This window comes from Rhamphochromis sp. 'chilingali' (assembly GCF_963969265.1).
Source record: "Rhamphochromis sp. 'chilingali' genome assembly, chromosome: 12".
NCBI lineage: Eukaryota > Metazoa > Chordata > Actinopteri > Cichliformes > Cichlidae > Rhamphochromis > Rhamphochromis sp. 'chilingali'.
The window spans coordinates 3233530-3255126 of record NC_137939.1 but is presented as its reverse complement, the minus strand read 5'-3'; the positions used below and the strand labels follow the sequence as shown (position 1 = coordinate 3255126).

At 41.1% G+C, this 21597-nt stretch overlaps 1 protein-coding gene across 1 annotated transcript; it reads right to left on the bottom strand.

The window, feature by feature from the left end:
* Positions 1-4049: 4049 nt before the first annotated feature.
* avpr2aa (arginine vasopressin receptor 2a, duplicate a) lies at positions 4050-20866 on the bottom strand. The gene is made up of 7 exons (XM_080898733.1): positions 20511-20866; positions 19585-19654; positions 12836-13215; positions 9886-10131; positions 9598-9744; positions 7822-8377; positions 4050-6784 (listed from the first exon to the last, which is right to left on the bottom strand). Exons 3-7 carry the CDS (start codon positions 13211-13213, stop codon positions 6585-6587), a joined length of 1527 nt encoding a protein of 508 aa, XP_080754859.1. The 5' UTR covers positions 13214-13215; positions 19585-19654; positions 20511-20866; the 3' UTR covers positions 4050-6584.
* Between the last annotated feature and the right edge of the window lie 731 nt (positions 20867-21597).

Below are 21597 nucleotides of genomic sequence, written 5' to 3'. Positions count from 1 at the left end.
AGAACTTTGAAGATGAAACGAGGCTGGGTCTTCCAACATGACAATGATCCAAAACACACCGCCCGGGCAACAAAGGAGTGGCTCCGTAAGAAGCATTTGAAAGTCCTGGAGTGGCCTAGCCAGTCTCCAGACCTCAACCCCATAGAAAATCTGTGGCGGGAGTTGAAAGTCCGTGTTGCTCGGCGACAGCCCCAAAACATCACTGCTCTCGAGAAGATCTGCATGGAGGAATGGGCCAAAATACCAGCTACTGTGTGTGCAAACCTGGTAAAGACCTATAGTAAACGTTTGACCTCTGTTATTGCCAACAAAGGTTATGTTACAAAGTATTGAGTTGTATTTTTGTTATTGACCAAATACTTATTTTCCACCCTGCTTTACGAATAAATTCCTTACAAATCCTACCATGTGGATTCATGGATTTTTTTTTTTCACATTCTGTCTCTCACAGTTGAAATGTACCTCTGGTGCAAATTACTGACCTCTGTCATCATTTTAGGTGGGGGAACTTGCACAATCGGTGGCTGACTAAATACTTTTTTGCCCCACTGTATAGCCTTTTATCAAAAGTTTATCTTTATTATTCTTACGCAAGACAAAACATTTGCTGTGAAATAAGGATAACTGCAGAGGAATTTGTGTGTGTGTGTGTGTGTGTGTGTGTGTGTGTGTGTGTGTGTGTGTGTGTGTGTGTGTGTGTGTGTGTGTGCGCGCGCGCGCGCTCAGAGGTGTGTAAAGCACACCGGCTCAGGCCACAGACCTCGATGGGCTTAGCGGGATTCAGCAATGTGGAAACCGGCATTGCACAAATAATTTTCACATGAAGTCAGGCTTTTCTGTCTGTTCCATAGGCATCGTTTTTCCTGCTCGTTCCTCACACTTTTCGCAAAGCAGAACAAAGTCAACAAAGTGTGGGGCTAACTCAGTAATCACAGAGCAGACTGTATCTTTTTACACTGGCTTCCCCTTCCTTCACTACAATAACAGTTCATGCTCTGGTTACTTCATGGTTTTGTTCGTACAGAGGAGGGTGTTATATGTACAGTTGCTCCAGCCCAAACAGCTTGACAGTGTTTGGGGTTACCATAACTCACTGTAGCTTCCAAACCTCTGCACTTATTTTCTCTGCATCTCATTCTTCTTGTCCTGTTTGGGCATCCTCTCATCTGCTTTGCATGACAATGCAGTTTGCAGTAAAAAAAAAAGAACCATGTAAGGGAGGAAATTCCTTTCACTCCTTTTCCACAACATATTAAACATCCCATCCACATGTCACATCAAAAGGACAATATCTGGTGTACAGCTTTTGTTTGTGTTTGCATATTGGCTTGCGTGTGTCTGCGTGTGTGCATGCACTTCTTGCAGCTGGCCCAGAACTATTAAATGGGTGAAGACCAATGTTCCCTCTAAGCTGCGTGCGTGCGCAATTGCGCACTGCTGCCACGGTCTCTGCGCACAGAAAATCTGCGTTGCGCACAAAAAAAAAATCTAACCTGAATTGAAATTAAAATTAAAACTTTAACAATTCTGTTTTGCAGTGTTAGTCAGTCAGTGACTGGCTGCTCCCGTATGGGATTAGAACGATGCCACCTTATCCCATAGTCCAGCCAATAACGCGATTCACATTCGTATATACGCAGCTAATCAACGTCGTTGACAGGCTATGACAGCGTCCTTGTGACACCGGTGTTTTAGCGAGCAAAGCGGCGTGGCTGATGTGGAGTGAAGCCACGTTAATGACAACTTGGACAACCATTGGAGATGTGAGCAGGACAGACGGAACAATTGACGGAAAAAGTGTGGACTTCATACCAGTTTTTAAATTGTGTTGATCGGCCACGTAAAACCAGAGTTATGATAAAAATATCTGCAATGTTTGGTTTTCTTCCTGAATACTGTCGTTGTTTATATTTACTGCGGGAAGAAACGGTAAAAACTGAGTTTTATAAGGAAAACGCTCCAAAGCACTCTCCACCTGTGAGCAAAACCAAAACCCCCCACCCTTTCCTATTGGTCAAAAAATGTACCATGTCGACCAATCAAAAAATGATATAGCAACATGGCATTTAGTGTTTAGGAAAGGGGGAGTTTTAGGAGTGATGGCGGTGTTTTGAGATGTGAGAGATTTGCAACGTTTAGTGCAAATCTTGTGTAGTTAGTGTGTAGTGTAGTCAATAGTTTTGTTGTGTGTGTCAGAAAAATGCTGTAATTATATATTCTTGATTTGAATACTGGCTTGTGTGAAATCCCAGAAATAAACCCCAGACAAAGCGATTCTGTGAACTAAGGTGCAGGTCTATTAGGTTATGCTGTGGTGATCCTCGGGTTGGGGGATGGGTGTTCATACTGGAGTGCAAAATTAAAACCAATGGAAGATGGACAAGAAAAGTTCAAAGCCATCAGGTGCTCAGTTTAGAAAAACAGAGGGAGTGTGGCAGTGGCGGCTAGGACCGCCACTGCCTGCAGGTATCAGGCTGTTGTTCTCCTTTATCTCATAGTGGACAGAAATTATTTTTTGGAGTGGCACAAATAATTTGTGTGGCATCAAATTTGATGCAGAACAGCTGATTGTTCTGTAAATAGTTTGAAATACTTATTTTAAAAAACACCTTGGCTGCATTTTTAGGTAAACAGCTGCAAAAAACTTTGTTTTTTGCATAGCTCAGTTACTTTTTTGAAGAACTATATAATTAATTGCACAACATTGGTCATTATATCCTGTATTTTGCAGACAGAGTTACAGGACTCTCTCCCAGACCACAGACTCAGAATACAAGTCAGAGCTTTATACAAATAGAAAAAAGAAAGTTGTGTTTTCAAAATTGGAGTTCAAGTTATTTTTACTTCCAATAGTGTTAACATGCTACACAGGTCATGAACAAGATTATTTGTAAGTGGGCTAAAGCAGTTAATTAAAAGTAGTCTAACATAAATGTAAATGCTGTAATTTGATTATTTTTAATAAACCGTGTAACTTCAATGCTGGCGTGACCACAGTGCACACGTCTGATGTCGCTCACAGTGGTCCAAGGGACCGCTCAGGGAGTTTGTGTGTTCGCTCAGAAACATGAAAAATTAGAGGGAACATTGGTGAAGACACATAACAACAAATCATATCTAAGTGCATAAATGTCGTGGAAGCGTGTTGAACAAGCTCCTGTAAAATATTTGTAGATGCCATTTTATCAGACACCATGCACATGCCTGTTTGTACTATTAAGAAAGCAATGTTGCAGGTGAGGTGTGCGCACAACCGTGCCCAAAGTAATGAAAACAAGATGGCTGAAAGCGATAAAAAAAAGCTAACCTTGATCCCTCTGGCTCTCGGAGAAAGAACGTCTTTTAAATCAGTAAACACTTACAGACTAAGGAATCATAATTGCTGCCAATAGAATAAAAGTGTGGCTATATTTAGCAAACAAAGAAAAAATGCCCTTGGAAAAAGCCGCATTTAACTGCCCCCTTCTCTGTAAGCTGAAACAGTAAATGCAGATAAATTTTATGTGGAAAACAAAACAAACTCCACCAAATAGTTTACCATCTGTTTTAAGGCTAAGAGCATATAAACATCCTCTTGGTGTTAAAACATTTAAGATAGAGAAAAAGAGCAAAATGAAACCCTTTTGTGAGAAGACAAGATAAATTGGGGAGCCTGTTTCTCTTGCTTCCTCTGATAATAAAGTATGATGCTCTTTCCCAACGCAGACACAGGAGTCGATCTGGGCCAGTTGGGCCACCTGGTGTCTTGGAATGAGCCTCGGCCATCATTAGGTCTGCAGAGGGGTCTTGGGTTAAGCAATGCAGACGCATTGCTCAGTATGGTAAAAGTCCTGGCTCCAGGTCTGATTTATACCGGCTGTGGTGAAGGCTGGGGGTCTCAGTCATTCTTCAGAGCCACTGGTTGCACTCCTTGGCTGAATTTAAATTGATTTGAAGACGGAACTTGCCCTGTTTTCCTGCCCTTGTGACAGGCTCCCTGAGGGATAATTTATTTCTTTTATACCCCATTGCAGCCACACGGCTGGAAGGAAGTGCTGCCCTAACTGTAATGAAGAAGTGACCTTGAGTTTAGCCGTCACCCATGCTTCTGCATGGAAACCGTGAGCATTAGGGCATTCAGCATAAATATACACACACACACACACTGCAAGATTATAAAAACAGCAGTGACCTACCAGTTAGACCATCTATCATATGCTCTGACAAGAGAGAGATGGTGGTGGCTGTTTCAGTGAAAAATAGGAAATGCCAAGTCTTTTATAGGACTACTCAGGAAACTAAACTGACTCTATAGGAAATTCTGTCTGATGATGGGTCTATTTTTAGGGGATATTTAAAGGTGTTCGTGCTATCTGCTTCTCAGTCAGTTGAAGTGCATTTATTATTTAGCCGTTTTAATGCTCACTAATGGCTGTACAGAAAGCACAATGCACAGCTGAGGAGTGTTCAGCCTCTCCCATCAATCTGAAAGGCTGGATGAAACTGAGGTTTGGCTCTTTGCGTGGAGAAGAATCATCCTCTGACCTCTCAACTTCCTGCTTGGGAGAGAGAAAAATACATGAACACCCTGAAGGTTTGGGAGAAGTTCATCTATTTCCTGATATAACAAAGTGAGACACGGGACATTGTTGCTGCAGAGTTTCATTTGGCTGATAATCAAAGCAGAGGCCTGTGTCTGGGGAACAAGTTTGCAGTGGCGTGCTGTAAACCCAAACACCACGGCCACGCAGAGGAAAAGGTGAGGCTTCTCCTTTGACCCAGACAAGTACTCTTGAGATACCTTGAAAGCATGCCGGTATTGATCTGCAGACTCGAACAACACTGTTCTCTCACGAAAAAGAAAGATGCACCAAAGTGTCTCACTGTGAGTGCACATCATTAAAAAAAAAAGATTATTTTCAACAGCATCTAATGGATAGACTGATCAAATACACACAATGTTATCACATTTCCTGTATGTACAGTAGCTTATATAATTATGCTATTGTAAAAACATACCATTAGAATATTTAAGTGTGTCATGCAGCTGAGGGCCATAATACTTTACTCTGTGCACAGAATAAAATGCAATATTATAAAAACTGTACCTGGAAGGCAGAAACAGAGATAGTATATATGTATATTATTCCAAGTATACATTAAATATATATATATTTGTGTGTACATTTTCATTTACACAACAATAAATAAATAAAGAGATTAAAGAACACATGGCTCATGGTGTGATATAACATATCCTATGATCCCTGCTCTGGAGGTATGCTCTGTCTAAAAATAACTTGGCTGACATCATTTACAGATTAATCCAGTGAGGGAGGCCCCCTCTAAAAATGTCTACTGACATTACAGGCACTTGGTTTGGACTTGGAGTATTTGCAATATTCATGTGAAGTGTTTTCTTAAATAGTAATTGTTTCTAGATGTACGCTAACGTGTAGGTTGGAATATGTCTACTGATAAGACTTTAAAGTCGAGCTTTTAAAAAACAATCTTTGGTTTGACACCGCCTTGTTTTCTTTCTTCCTTCTTTTTTAACTACACTGTACCTCAGACCATTGCAACATTCAGCTTTTATCTAGCACAAAATGTAACATTCTCTTCAATAAATATACTTTACAACGTTGATCACGATACACGGAATGCTGATAAATACTTCTCATGAGTTTCTTCTGTGCTGTGTTCTCGTTTCATACTTTCCGAAAAGCATGACGGGAAGGTTCTTTTATGTGCCTCATATGGCGTGTTTGTATAAAATACAGTCACATAATTGTGTCCCAGTTGAGCAAGGAAAACCAGGTTTATTTTTTTGTGCGGTGCTTTCCTTCTGCTGCACCGTCCTCAGGAGTGAATCTCAAGCCCATCTTGCTAACAAATCACTATTGTTGGAACCTGGAAGTGAATTCTTTCTTTGCCTCAAGCATCCTTCTCTAATCCTTTCTTTCTTTCTGTGGAATAACAAAGTTTGATCACGTTATTAGATTTCAACTACAGTCCTCCTGGGACCACTGCTGTAACATCCATGACATCCCCTGTCTGTTCTCCTGCAGTCTTATTCTCGTGTACTGTCTGCATGTGCTTCTTTTCTCTTCCTTCCAGCTTGGTTTTCTCTGCACCCATAGTTTTGTCTGCTGCTTTATACATTAGGCGTGCCATTAATGTAGCAATCCACCCCTTGCATTCCTGCTGCTCTACTGTATCCGAGCAGAGTAAGAGACTGTCCACAGTTCTGTTCAACAGCTACTGAGGTGAAAATGTTCTCACCTTCCAGTCCATTTCACCCCACAGATCCACCGAAACACTGTGTTATGAATGGTGCTGACATCTTCAGTGACAGCCGTCCTTACTGCTGGGGCGAGTAAGACAGGTGATTACAAATAGAAGTCCTGGTGAGAAGACAGCTGTCCTTTGATGCTGAAAACATCTGGTGGAGGTCGTCACAGTGCGTTCTCAGGCTGCGGCGCTGGAGGCGGTGACATCAGCAGAGTTGTGTGCAAAAGTACGTCCTTGCAGTGGGCGCGTGTGCACCCATGCATGCCTTTCGAGCATGTCTCTGTGTGTCTCGCTCTCCAGCTCATCAGTCTTTGTCAGTACAGGCTGTCCTTGGTGGTGGAGGTGTGTGTGGTGGTAGAGTCGTCAGGCAGGGAGCCCCGTCGTCCAGATCTTGACCCACAGTGGAGCAGATTTTGCAGCTCTCTTGACACGCTGCTGGAGAAAGCCGTGTAGATCCATGGGTTGGTGCACGAGTTCAGACTGGCCAGCAGCATCAGGATAGTGAAGGCCACTCCTGCAGAGGACACACACCGCCAAAAAGACAAGTCCAAAAATACATTTTCAAATGTACAACCTTTACGTTGGAAGGAAACATTCCTCTTAAAATGAGGACAAACTAAGGACAAATCACAGTGCAAGTCACATTAGTCTCTCACCCCTTAGGAAACAAACATAAAAATGTGCAAATATTTAGCAGCAGAGCACTGTGCATTATTTTGTTTTTATTCTACTTCAAGAATTTGATTATAAATATCCCAGGGGAACAACTCTACACATACTTCCTCCTTCATATTTTTCATTTCTAATAGCAAGTCTATTGTGCATTAGGCAAAACACACTGAGAGCAGCTGAGAACAATGAATGAGACCGTTCTGATTTTAGAATAAAGCTGACAATAATCAGCTGAGTGTGGGGCTGTCTGCCAATCGGGGCTTTTATTTCATGAGAGTATGCTAATCATGCTTGTAGCTGCATGTGAGTACACTTTGTGTAAGCATCTGTGCTCGTGTGTGTGCGTTTGTATTTGCGCTTCTTCCATGTGTTGCTTATGATTTTAACTATGCATGCCAGCTGCTGGCACCGATCATTGTTGATGAAATGTCAGCATCTGGCTCTGTTTCAGACTCTACGGGGGACATAAACAGGTTATTTACTGGCCTCTGGTGTTTGTCTTTAGTTTCAGCTCAGGAAAAAACAAACTTGTTTGTGACTTTGTATTATATTCTCTGTTGAGAGCTGGAGCTTGTACTTAGAATAATGAGTTAGATAGCCTAATATTTGGACCCACCAAGATGCTCAAAAGCATTGATTGGAGTTTTCTGTTAAAAATAGGAGCTTTTCAATTAGCTTTATGCTCTCTAAAGTGCAAAACAGGTAAATTAGCTCCATTAGGGCGATTAAATAGATTACATGAGCTAAGGAGAATCAATCCATCTGGGGTAAACAACATAAATGATTCACCTGACCACACAGATGTTGCTTTCATTTCTTTTATGGGGTAGATTGGAAACATAAGTGGATGTTGCATCCATTAAGATGTTTATGACTAACCTTGGTCTGGAGGGTCTGGATCCCAGGCTGCCCACAGCTGGACAATGAAGAAAGGTGACCAGCAGATAGTATACACCAGCACAATGACCAGGGTCATCCTCACCGTCTTTGACATGGCTTTAGTGATACTTGGAGGTGGGGTGGCGGGGCGGTGAGGGGGAGCATAATCAAGGGAGCAGCGGGGAGAGTTGGTGTAGGGCTCCTGGCAATCTGAGCCGTTCACTGTTTGCTGATGCGCTGTTGTTCTTGTTGTTGTCACATGTTCCCCGTGGCAACTGTTACACTGAATATCAGGTGGTACATAGTCATAACATTCTCCCACTTGGCTGTTGGGTGTGTTATTGTGGGGGTTGTTATTTGCAACCTTTAAGAGTTGTCCTCCTCTTCCGTCCCAGCCTCCTCCTCCAGACGCCCGTCTCCCCCTCTCTCTGGATCGCTCGTCCTCCTTCCTAAAGCTGTGAAAGCGGAAGAGGATTTCGTTTTTCTTCATCTCAGCCATCACCATCCTCTCTGACTTCAGGTAGATGTTGTTGTGAATCTCGCGGAAGATTCTTATCTGAAATATAAGAACATTTTGAGAAATTACAACAGCTCAGTGAGAGGGAAAACTAGACATGCCATCATTCACGACCTAAAAGGCCCGAGGACTACGTTTTATCATGGGAACGTGGCAAATTCAGATGCTCGTGTTTGCTGCAGACTGTCCTGTTTGCAGTTTAGGTCAACACTGAACGGAAATTTGAAATGTAAAAAAAAGAGAGTATGTGTTGGCCTTAACCATCGGCCATAAACCAGTGTCAGACATTTTTATGTAACATTATTTAACGCCACGATTCCTTCGCTCTGTTACATCAGAATCAGAATCAGAATCAGAATACTTTATTGATCCCTGGGGGAAATTATTTTTGTTACAGTGCTCCATTTTAAACCAACATTAAGACAAGACAGACAATACACTAACTAAGAATAGTACAATATATACATATATATACATACATACATACATAAGTCACTTATAAATAAATATTTGGAAAAGAAACATGTGTAGTTGTAGCAGCAAACAGTGTGTTAAGTGGATGCTACCATAAAACTTTATTGCACCAAAATGATTTGTGGTATTCTCCGGAGAAACCAAAACAACGACATGAAATCCATTACTAATAGGCGATTCATCCTTCCAACTATTTTTACTTTGATTCTGAAGGTTTGTTACAACTGAAGCTACACATTAATCCATCTTTCCATTCAGTTTATGGGATTTAATCGGGCGAGACACTTGAAACTTTCCAAATTACCTCCTTCAGCAGAAATAACATCATTCTCTCTTCCAGAAACGTTCTAAATATCCCTCTGGATTTGAAATCTGATATTCAAAATAGTGGGAAAAAGGTCCAGAATTCTATGTTTGGCACAGATCTGGTACATTCCTCTCCCTGGCAGGACGTTTTCAGACTGGGCAGGCATCTCGGCAGTAGACCTCCAAGTGCTGTGTTAATTAGGGGAAAAAGCTGGAACCTAGAAATATCTTTCCCTAAATAGATCAGGACTGATGGGAGGCACCCCAGAATGTCATATCTGCCTGGGGATGCGACATAACACCAACCACAGTCTCCACAGGTTATTGAACAATGCGTGCCAAATACACTCTTGAAACCAAAACAGCATTTCATTCATGCCACAAGCCTCATTACTGGATAATGTTGCTCTGAGCATGTAATCCTATAGTCAACATCCTTTGTGGACAGTGCAGAGTTCAGCCAGTACAACTAGAATTACCTGACAGATGGTGATGATGAGGGCGGGCAGGAGGAAGACAGTTACCGTCATCCAGGTGACGTAGGCTTTCAGCCCCCACAGCTCAGCAAAGTGACCCCAGCACTCGAACTCACCGGGAGCCACTTCTGAGCGAGAGAAGATGAACACCTGACAGAAACAACAAGGGAAAAGTGGTCAGCACACCCACAGACACTGATAATCTGCAGTGATCTCTTGAAGCTAAAAATAGACAAACATCTTGAGTTCTCCTGTGGAAATCAAGCTGCCTGTGTGTTCACCCCTTCCTACCTGCGGTATGCTGAGGATCAGTGCCAGGCCCCAGGCCACCATGACAGGAGTGTTCCAGCGGGACACTGTGCCCCCTCGGTAGGCCTGCAACGGGCAGCAGATGGCATGGTGCCGGTCTACTGTCATGGCAACTATCATATAGGAGGAAGCAAACATGCCAACAATCTGCAAGTACTTGATGGACCGGCATAGCAAATCCGGCCCTTGAAACCTCTCTGTAATGTCCCATATTAGCTGAGGAAGAACCTGAACACACAGATAAAAAGCAGTTACTTTTTAAAATAAGTGTTTCTAATATATTCAGCGTATCAATAAGAAGTGCCTGTGCAGCCCAAACCCAATTTAGCACTTTGTCCGAGACTGTTATCTGAAAACTGCTTGAGCACATCAGTAAGCCACACCATGGCACTTAATGACATGTTCTTTACTATCCATGACAAGGGCACTGGGCAAGCCTGTTTTTTCATTTGTTTGTTTTTACCTCAAAAAACACCAAAGATATGGTCATCTACATACGAAAGTAGTTCTAAAACAAAAAAATCATTTATCCTGTTTGAATGATGTTTATAATTGCATTGCACAGCTGGACTGGGAAAAGCTGATCTTTTATATACATATATATATTTGACTGCCATTTTAAGAAATTTGTGCAGCTGAGTCACCGAGAAGCCAACTGGGTAGGAAAGCAGCAGAGACTTCAGAAAGAAATACAGATGCATTTCATTACTGTGAAAAGCCCTGACAGAGCCCTCACTCACTGCAGTGGGTTTTTTAAAGCATCTGAAAACAGACATTAAAGTACACTATAAGGCAGACAGTTTGTACAGTTATTACAAGTTTGAAAGTCAATATTTGGTATGACCAACTTTATTCTTCAACACAGACTGAGGTCTCTTAGTGAAACTTTCTTGTAAATTCTTTAAGTAGTCTACAGGAATAGTTCTCCAGGCTCCAGGATAGTTTCTCATTGGCTGTTTTTCTACCTACGTATGCACTGACAGTGTGCTTCCATGGCGGTATTGAAAAAAATCTGATGGTACTTTTCTGTGTTCATAATTCCATCAATTATGACAAGATCTCCACAAAAGCTCCGACATGTTGTTCAGATGGCTGCAGACACTCGCTGTTGTGCTTCTCTCCTGACCTCCTCCAACAGTACATATTGACATTTTGAACTAAAATTTTAAAATATGGATTTGTCCTTCATTCGTCCTGTTGCCACTGATTTTCGGTTCAGTTCTTGTGTAGTTTGGCACACACCATCCTTTTCTTTCTGTTTCCCTTCCTTAAGAATAACTTCCACTGAGACCATCTCTGATTAGGCTTTGGCAGTATAGTATATGAATCAACTGAAGGGCCAGATGCCTTTATCATTGTGGGGGTATAGCTTAGTGGTAGAGCATTTGATTGCAGCTCAAGAGGTCTCTGGTTCAATTCCAGATACTCCCTGTGGAAGCTTAAAAAGCCTTTCTTAAAAATGGCTTCTTCACAGCCAGCTTTCCACCGAGATCTTTTTAACAAACAGTAAAAGGCTCATTTGAAGGCTCAGATGCACGTGTCGTCTTTGCTGTTTTGTTTTTTCTTATTTCTTAAGGACACAACTTTGAGATGTTGTTCATCTGCTATTGACTGTTTTTATTTTTTTAGGCCTACTGTTTCATCTTTATCTTCCAGACCTAAATTTTTTTTTACGTTTTATTTTAAGTTCATTTATTAAACACTTTTCACGGACAAGCAGCCTGTGAAATGGAGCGAGACAAAGATTTCACATGCGAGAGCAGTTGGGCAGAAGGAGGCAAGAACCTGACTGATTTTAAAATGTAATTCAGCAGGAGCTATAATTATGGTCTCAGTCTTGTTAGCATTTAAAACAAGGTAATTACTAGAGAGCCAGTCAGTATTCTTTCTGAGTTAAGCTGTGGACTCGGGTGGACAACCTATCAAGCTGAATGTCATCAGCATAGAAATGATAAAAAAAAATGTAATTAAAAAATTGAATAATGGCAGGTAGAGGAAGCATGCAGAAAAAAAAATGGACCCAAAATCCCTTTTTAACCCCACAGGTTAGGGAGGAAATGTTAGAGGTGAACTTGTTTGTTCTAACAGAGAAGTTCCTATCAGAAAAGTAAGAAGTAAATAAGTCTAAAGCACAGCCAAATTCACCAGCCAAAACATGAAGCCTATAAAGCAGGATTTTTATGGTCAATTGTATCAAAGGCTTCACTGAAATCAGGCAAAAATGATTACAGAACAATTCCTCCATCAGAGGCCTTCAACAGCATGGTCTCAGTGGAACGCTACTTTTGAGAGCAAGACTGTAAAGGGTTAAAAATATAAAATTTGCATAGTAAAGATCTGAACTTATTTTCTGCTGTTTTTTCTAATATTTGCTTATAAATAGTCTTTTTTTTTTTTTTTTTTAAATTTAATTACCACATTCCTTTTAAAAAGGTCAGGTACAAGGACTGGACTGAAATAACTGAAAAAGCCTCCAACGGCCAAAGAAATGCTGGATAACTATTGCTCATGACCACTTTAAAAATTACAGGAAAGTTTGAAGGTCTGGAGGCAAAGTAAAAAAGAAATGCACAGTATTTATATTATAGGTATTTTTGTGGAACAGTGTATACAGCTGTAACAGATCCAGACAGTATATAACTCACAATTACATAGTTTAACACAGTTAAGTGAAAAAGAAATTCCCATGGAAGATAAAAATCAATATTAAGATGAGCAAGTTTTCAGTGTGACAAAAATTGTTAGTAAAGATGAAATATTTAGACTTGAATAAAGACTCAAAAAGAAATAAACATGTTTTACTTATGGCAAAAACAAAACAAAACAGGCGTTTAACAAACTGAGACCATTTTGTAAATGTTTGTTTCATCCACTGCTGTGATCTATGTATATTCATGTTGCTATAATGCCTCAAAGAAACCCCTGTACTGACCTGAAAGAAAGCCACCACCAGGTCAGCCACACACAGGTTGACCATGAATATGTGCATCGGCGCGTTGTGCTTCCTCCGCCTCAGAAGCACCCACAACACAAAGCTGTTCCCCAAGGTGGTAAGAGCCAGCACCACCGCAAGCACTGCAATCTCAGCCCGGGCCAAGCCGATATCCCTCACCCTGGGCTGGGGAAGGGTGCGAGGTGTGCTATTGGAGCCATTCTCGGCAAAGATGCCAAAGAAGGATCCCCCACTGTGAGACGTGTTGAATGAGTTCAGTTCAGAAATAAACGAGGAAGAGAAGTTGTTTCTTCCTGTGGGGCCCAGAGCGGAGAGGCCTAACCTATCCCAGTCCGTTTCCAAACTGATGCTTTCCATTCCTGGAAGACAAACAAAGTGTTAATTTGGGAAAGCCAATAAAATCTATTGTTTATAGTTTGTATAAATGATGCTCTGATTATTATCAACAGACAATGAAATTGCACTGAATTATTACATCTGTGCATCTTATTGCATTTCCTGCAGTTGCCTAAAAATGCACTGTTCCTTACAGTATTGCTGAGAATCCAAAGCAAAACACACACAGACTTCTCACATAAGCTGATGCAGATATAAATCACAGGAACTCTTTGTTGTTGGATCATCAGTAACAGTTTCACATCATGTACCACAAATAGCTCCTGTTGGGTAACCTCATCACATTCAACTCAAAGTAATGAGAGCCAGACACTCTGCCAATCATGCAAGTGTAATTATGTCTCAGATTTTAATAATTCTCCTGTCTGTTTGTCCCTCTCCCAAAGCTTCCCATTCGATCTGACGCAAGTCCAGTTTGGTTTATTTTCTTTCTAATTCTTTCTCAAGGTTGATTTGACAGCTTTGCCTCCTATCCCACCACCCTTATTCCTTCACGTCCCCTCTCATAATCATTCTCATCCCATGCTTACCCTTGTACATTCCTGTTTCCCCCTGTTTTTGTTCCCCTCTCTCCAGATTTTCTCTCATGCATCCAGGCGTTCTTTTCTCTTCTCTCTCTCTCCCAATCTAAATTAATTTTACGTTTATTTTTCTTTGCTTATAAATAAATGGCTGAAAAGAACAGAAAGTTGATAGGAATTAGATGACAATTTAAGAAACAGAGTCATGGGATGTAGAGGGCAGCCTTGGTCAAATAAACTGCATGTAGAGTAGCGTCTGAGAAGGGGGGGTGGGCGGTGGTGGAGAGTAGCGATACAGGCGGTGAGGAGAAAGGAGAAAAAAACTGCCCAGAAAAGGTAAAAGAATTGATTTTTGAGGGAGGGCGATTGGATGAGACTAGAGGAGTGGCAAAACATAGCTCCAAGGAGAGATGTGCACTTTTAGTTATTTCGCTGTGAGTGATGATTGACACCGTGTTGATGTAATATTTTGACTAATATGCTGTGGAGTGGTCGTATATCTAAATGTGCCACTGAATGGGTGATAAGTAGTGATGTGCGGATCGATCCTGAAATATCGATTCCTCCGATACCAATCATTTATGTTCTAGAATCGATTCTCACATTAAAATATCGATATTTTAGTAATTTAGAGTAAATTTGTAGTTTATCATTAACAGGAACACAGTGGAAAGAAACTATAACATTCGGATTGCCTACATTCAAAGGAACTACTTCCTCTTCCGCCTTTCATAGTCATGTGCGAAATACGGCTGTATAAATGTCTCGCAGCCCCTTGGCGTGCGCACTCACAACAATGGCTGAGCGTAATTGTGCGGATGTATTTTACCTCCACAAACAGCTGAGCCGTGGTTTGCAATAAATGTGGCAAAAAAAGTGAGGTGTTGTGGCCATACTTGCCAACCTTGAGACCTCAGAATTAGGGAGACATTCAAAAGGGCTGTTTGGGCGGATAAATATATTTTACAGGGTTTATTTATCGGATAAAATACGTTAAATGTCACGGTTATTATTGGCCGGCCCGGAAACAGCGGGGGTGTCCAAATTCAGAGGCTGCTTCCACCTGAGGACCGGCCTTCGCGGTCTAAAGAAAGCCGGGTAGTACGTCACGAGCTCCCTCGGTGGAGTGAAACTCTGCCGTCTGCTCCTTGCTGTCTAAAATATAACCGGACACTGACGTAAACTCTTCTGTTTAATCAGTTTTCTGTTTGACGTTTATTCAGCTGTGTGAAAACCCCGGAGGAACCCTCCCGAGGGAATAATAAAGTTTAATTTAATTTAATCTAATCTAATAACTTTAATCTCAGCCAAACCGATTTACTCACGAACAAATAAAACACTGAAAAAGCCAAACAAGAACATTTTTAAGTTATCAAAGTGACTTGTACATCATGTTTAACCCGAGTGGTGAAAGACCGCGGGGGTTTGAAGACGATGTGTCGGTCGGCTCAGATATTTGAAGTTTACACAGCTACATTCTCACCTGAAAATATGTTAAAAGTTTTTTTGCGACCCAGAAAGAGAAATAAGAGTGATATTAAAACTAAGTCGCTGCCGTCATTGTTGGAAACTGGAATTGGCTCAGCCGCGCTATGAATTCTGCGATATGGTTTTTCAACTTTGTTGTCCGGGTGGAAAATCTGGAGAAAGGTGGGATTCTCCCGGAAAAATCGGGAGGGTTGGCATGTGGCAACATCACTAACCTTGTCAAACACCTCAGAGTAAATCATATCACAAAATATGACGAGCGTATGTTGAGGCGAACTGAAGAGGAGGCGAGGGACAGGTGCTGCTAGGGTGAGAGTCTCTCACGGAGTCCTTTAGTCCTCCAGGCAGGCAAGGTGTTCAAATAGCACACAACTTTAGTTTTTTTATTTCTATATGATGAACTCTGCATTATTAAGTGATAAGAAGAAGGTATTCTGATGTCCTGTAATCATTATGACGCTATAATTTGAGATACAATAAATAAAATCCGTTTTGTACAAAGTATCGGTATCGGATCAGTATCGTCGATACCACCCTGAATATTACTTGGTATCGGATCGGAAAGGAAATCAGTGGTATCGCACATCACTAGTGATAAGAGAGCTTCCATTTCTGCCTGATCAGAAGGAAAACGTGAGAATATTGAGCAATTGAATGTGACTATACATAACAAGGTTGTTCTCACTATTACGCTACCACCTAATGACCAGTTAGTAACAGTGGACGCACTCCTGGGTGTGTAAGGACGGCTGAACATACTGTCAAGCTTTACATGCTGGCTTTGCCAGAGGAATGTAATCAGATGAATGCATGACAGGCCTGGCCTGGTTGACTTCTCTTCCCAGCACAAATGTACAGCTGTGGGTGAAAAGAAGAGTATCTCAGTGGGATCATTCCTCAGAAAACAGAAAACTGCTCTCATGATTTGAGTGAATCCCTGCCGCCACACGAGGCAAACACAAGACTGCCATAAATGTCCAAACTAAATCAATCATTTTCTTTTTTTTATTAACATTCCTCTATATTTAAAGGGTTGTATTAGTGGGAAGGTCGGTAGAGGAGAGGATCAGACGTAGCAATAACAGTTGTTTTTTTCATCTTTGTTAATTAAGGGTGTAGACAACAGGGCCCTTTTTCAGTGAGGAATCTCTGGGCTTCTTTTTGTTGGTTCTGAGGAGCCTTGTGCCCCTCTCTGTAATTACAGTATAATTCATGAGAAGGTTCTTTGTGCGGCTGCACCCCCAACCTAATTTCATTATATATATATATATTTCCATGTGATTCGTTTTTGATGTTCAGTCTGTTTTCAAGTATGCCTCGGTGCAGATAAGGTGCAATGGAGTTGTTACAATACCTGGAGTAAAGCTTAATTAAAGCTTTACTCCAGGTACTCAAGAAAGTCAAATAAAAGCATTGAAAACTGCTAAGCAGGAGCAGCTGTTAAGGTCCATCTGTCTGTAGATGACCACTGATGAGTACGTGCTGCATTTCTTTCTTCATAGCAGATTTTTATCTTCAAATTTATGACATTGTTCTGAGAAAATCTGAATCCCTTGTTTACCTAAACTCCCGGATAAGAAAATATGCTGAATGCTCATTTGCATTGCATGTGTATCCAAGAAATCTCAGTGAACTGTCTTCCGATTGCTCAAGCTCATCTACAGGAGACCCATGCATAGCCTGAAACCTGTGCCAGGAGTGCTCTCTGTCATATCATGAAATTTCTCAAACTGAAGCTGCACGATGAAGGTAAATAATGTCTGCAGAACATTGCTGGGTGCAGTTTAATATATTCCAAGCAGACCCCATTATTTCCATCTGTCTGACTGACTTAACACAAGTACCATCCATTTTCATAACCTCTCCGTGCTGTACTGCTGTCATAGGCACGGGGTTCATGCTCACAGAGCCTCAGGGAAGAAAGGAACATGTAGTTAAAGTGCACAAAAACCATTATAGATAGCATCCACTCACATCTTTCAACATCCGTGTCATCATTTCCAATTGTTCACACGTGTTTTGGTCATTCCCTTTCACAAACTACGATATGTTCAACATATGCCAAGATCCAAATACCAGATGTTTGAGACAAAGTATTTTTAAACCATTCTGAGGTGTGTTAAGGAACGAATGTCGTATAAAACCATGTTTTGATGTCAGTATTACAGTGTGTGACAAAATGCTTTTAAAGGAAGTTGAAAAAAAGGGTGCTATTATCCTTTAAGGCAAGACTTCACCCATTAGACACTCTGAAGGAGGTGCTTGTGCACTTGGTGGTTTAATCCAAACATAATGAAAAAGCCATCACCTCTCTGCCTGTCTTGTCAGCCCCTGGATTAAATGGTAAATGGCCTGCATTTGTATAGCGCTTTTCTAGTCCCTAAGGACCCCAAAGCGCTTTACACTACATTCAGTCATTCACCCATTCACACACACATTCACACACTGGCGATGGCAAGCTACATTGTAGCCACAGCTGCCCTGGGGCGCACTGACAGAGGCGAGGCTGCCGGACACTGGCGCCACCGGGCCCTCTGACCACCACCAGTGGATTAGTTTCCTTTGACCAAGTTGACCGAGTCTGATTAATGAGGACCTCTTTGTTCTCATTACCAGCCGCCCAGACGATCTGTGGCTAATTTCTCCTTTTACTCAGTCTTCCTTCTCTTCTACTTTTTCCATCCGTTACCTGTTATTTTCGCTACACTTTCATCCACCCACTCCATTTCTCTGATTCTGATTCCCTCCTAACCATTCCACCACCTGTGATCACAGACAAAAGAGGAAGCTGCTTCTCCTGCAGAGGAAACTGGCTGTGACATGTTTTTTTGTTTTTGCTTCATTTTAATCACCGTCCCCATTAATTGACTTTGGCAGCAGGAAACAGGATTAAAAAGGTCTGGCCCAATCTGAATTCAAGTCAACTGAAACTAATAAAGCAAGCATTAGATGACAGCGTGTTATATATTTACCTTTGGTTTTCCGCTGTTTTTCCTCAATGTGATTCATGCACGACACAAATGAATCATGTGGGGTCACAGACCGGGCTGCGTGGCATTTCATCTGCATGATAAGGCAGCCACGGCCACGTTTTTCTCTTTAAGCCCCACAAATCTGTAAATTAGATCCCCGCTTGCACCCTCGCTGCGGCATTGATTCACCTCCTGAATGAGTCGGGTCAATGACAGCTAGATAGTTTGTGTATATTTATGCATTTCAGTTTGTGGAGGAACCTGCTGTACTCATTAAAAATCACATTCACGGTTCTCTATTTGAGTACATGTCACTCAGGTTCGCTCTCCAGCTGCAGCTCATATGAGCAATAATACAAATTATTCTTTTACTGTCTTCAACCCCAAACAGCCAAATAAATGATAATTATGCAGGGCCACACCTCATTATACACAGCGATTCAGTCATTGCTTAGATTACAGTCATATTGTATCAGATCAGATCAGGTCAGGTCAGTAGACAGAACTCATGCAGAAGGTCCAAGTCCTCTTATCGTTACTGATAAACCCCGTTCATTAGACCACTGGCTGTTTTTCTTGTTATGTATCATTAACTAGCACACCACCAACAAGTGAACCATTCAAAATGGGACCTTTTTTCACATCACATATAGCTGATAAAATATTCAGAGTATTCCCCCCGAAGATTGGAAAGTGGGCTGCAGTGTTACCACATCAGCTAAAACAGGCCTGGAGTTGATTTGGTCAGAGCTGCAGCACATGATGAAATGAACGCAAGTAAATGATTCCCTGTTAGAGACCAAAGTAAATTGACTGTTAAAATAACCGTGATGATGATTTTTTCCTGATGGAGGCTGCAATCAAGGAAGTTATTATTCCTCCATAATAGTTTGTGTGAGGGAGAAAAAAGAAGAAAACTTTGCGATTTATGGTGGGAAAAAAACCTTTTTCAATGACTTTGGTTGAGACAAAGAGCTTCCACAAAAAACACGTCTGCCAAAAAGCATTATTTGATTTAACTGACAGACAAGAAAGTTTGGCTTTTGTTGTTGTTGTTCATTTTTAAGTATGGGATCTGTTTTTGATTTAACTTAAACACAATTTTTGATTATTTCTTCACTGTTAGGAGGAAATTTACCATTGTGATAATAAGTTGTGTCAGACAATAAATCAATGACACTTGAATATACAGACGCATGCATGCCGTCCACTCACAGCCTGGGAAAACAAATCTTTTGTTTGTCTAAAGCCCTTTGAGTTTCCTTTAAAAAAAAACATGCGCAGGGCACGCACGTGTGCAAAAAACACTCACACAAAGAAGAGCAACCCAGTGTGAGAAGTCGTCTCTTACCTTGTTGTCAGTGCATGGTAAGCATTCTCACGCGTGTCCTTTTCTGTTGGCTTTGCTCTTGTCTTTGCGACTGTGGGACAGAGCATTAAAAGCCATCACTGTTACAGCTCATTTACGTTACAGGCAACAACAGATAACATTAACATCGTGACAGTTCCCCCGAGCTTCTGTAATCTGTGGAAAAACAGGACCACATCCATTTTCAATTAAGCTCTGCAATGACTTACATCTAATCAAGCACAATAACATACATGCTTTATGTTAAGAGAAATGACATCCTGAAAGTAGCTCTGGGAAACAATTAGGTTAGAATGATTTATTCACATTTTTTATTTCTGTTATTTAGAAAATTAGCCTAATTTAATTGCGGCGTTCCATCATTTGGAACAATTTTGTTTAATCAACCCAATAATTTACTACTTTGATTTACAGTCACCAGAGCACTTTTTCAAACAGTTGTACTGTTTCCAAAATATAAGATGTGTGTTTTGTTCCTTTTCTTGTTAAATAAAATATGTAAAATAAATATAATAAAATATATTTTCACTGTCTACAAACATGAAAGTAATATTATTAGATTATTGTATTATTATTATTATTAATGAGGAAACATGATTCTAAATACAAATATAAAAGAAACTGATAAAGCTCAGCCTGTTTATTAAAATTCTGCACACTGGGCTTTGATGGCATACTTGAGTTTTGAGCATAAATGAGATACTGTAGCCACACAAAGGCATGACCTCGATTGGGTTGTAAACAAATTGGAGGAATACAATGAGATTAAATTTAAGGCCCTGCTGGAAAGTTTTTCAGACAATGTTGAATAATGATTTAAATAATTAAAATAATTGTACATTTAACATAATAAGTATATGTTTAGCCATCAAATCCAGCAGTCATTATGGACTCAATAAGGTACTTACTTGTTCTACTTCAGTGGTGCATTTCTTTTATATGTCGCTTAATTTTACCCAAATTAATTCTTCTCAATCCATGTCTCTCCTTTTAGCCTCAGCTGAATCCTGAATGAATTAGGCAGCACAGGAATAAAAATCACTCTTCATCAGAGTCAGGTGTTGGTCAGTGTTAACAAAAAGTTCTTTAGGGAGCTCTTTGTTAGTCCTTTGCCTGCTGAGTGTACTCTCCTTGAGGTGTTGTAGTTCATTTGTAGTTCATTTTATTAAAGTAATCCATTTGATAGCCATGCGTGCCCTGGGTCCATTTGCGTCAGGTTATGCTTTTGCAATCTGCTGTGCCTTCACTAGCAGAAATGAATTTGATCTCCGTCCGTTCCTACCTCCCCCCTCTTCCCTCCACAGCTATCTCCTCCTCCTCCTAGGTCAACCAGCTTGTCCGCCAGGACTGAGGGTGGAGCCTGCAACCAGGAGTGGTGCAAGAGAGAGGGAGCGCGAGGGAGAGAGAGAGAGAGAGAGAGAGAGAGAGAGAGGAAGGGACCTGTTTTGTCATCCATAGCATTGCACTGAAGTATGGTGTCCACTCAATCACTGTGAGTCACTGGCAGACACAACCATCAGTCTTTACGTGCAGAATTCCTTTATATAATATTACAAGTAAGCAGTCCAGAACAGATACCTGCTGATATTATAAAAGAGAATATTCAGCTGTTAATTATAGCTCTAAATCCAGCTTCCCAGACACCCACAGCTCCATTTCCTTCCCAACCCAACAGTTGAGCCATGTCAAGAGTCCCCACATGTCAGCTGAGGCTCAGACGAACCGCCCACTCTCACATTTGCTCTGTCCGGTCTCACAACAATACTGCCGTCAAAACATAAATCATAGCAAACAACACAATGTGCTAGAGACATATTTGAATTCCCAAAGAGAAAAAACTAAGCGCTGAAATAGCCAAATGTTATAGTTTCCTAGAAAATGTTATTATGAATCGGCAGAACATCTGCCTGCAGAGATGGAGACGCACTTCCTTCGACAGTGTAGAAGAAATTGTAGAAATTCAAAGGAGCTTAATCACCTGAAGTCGCAAATGCT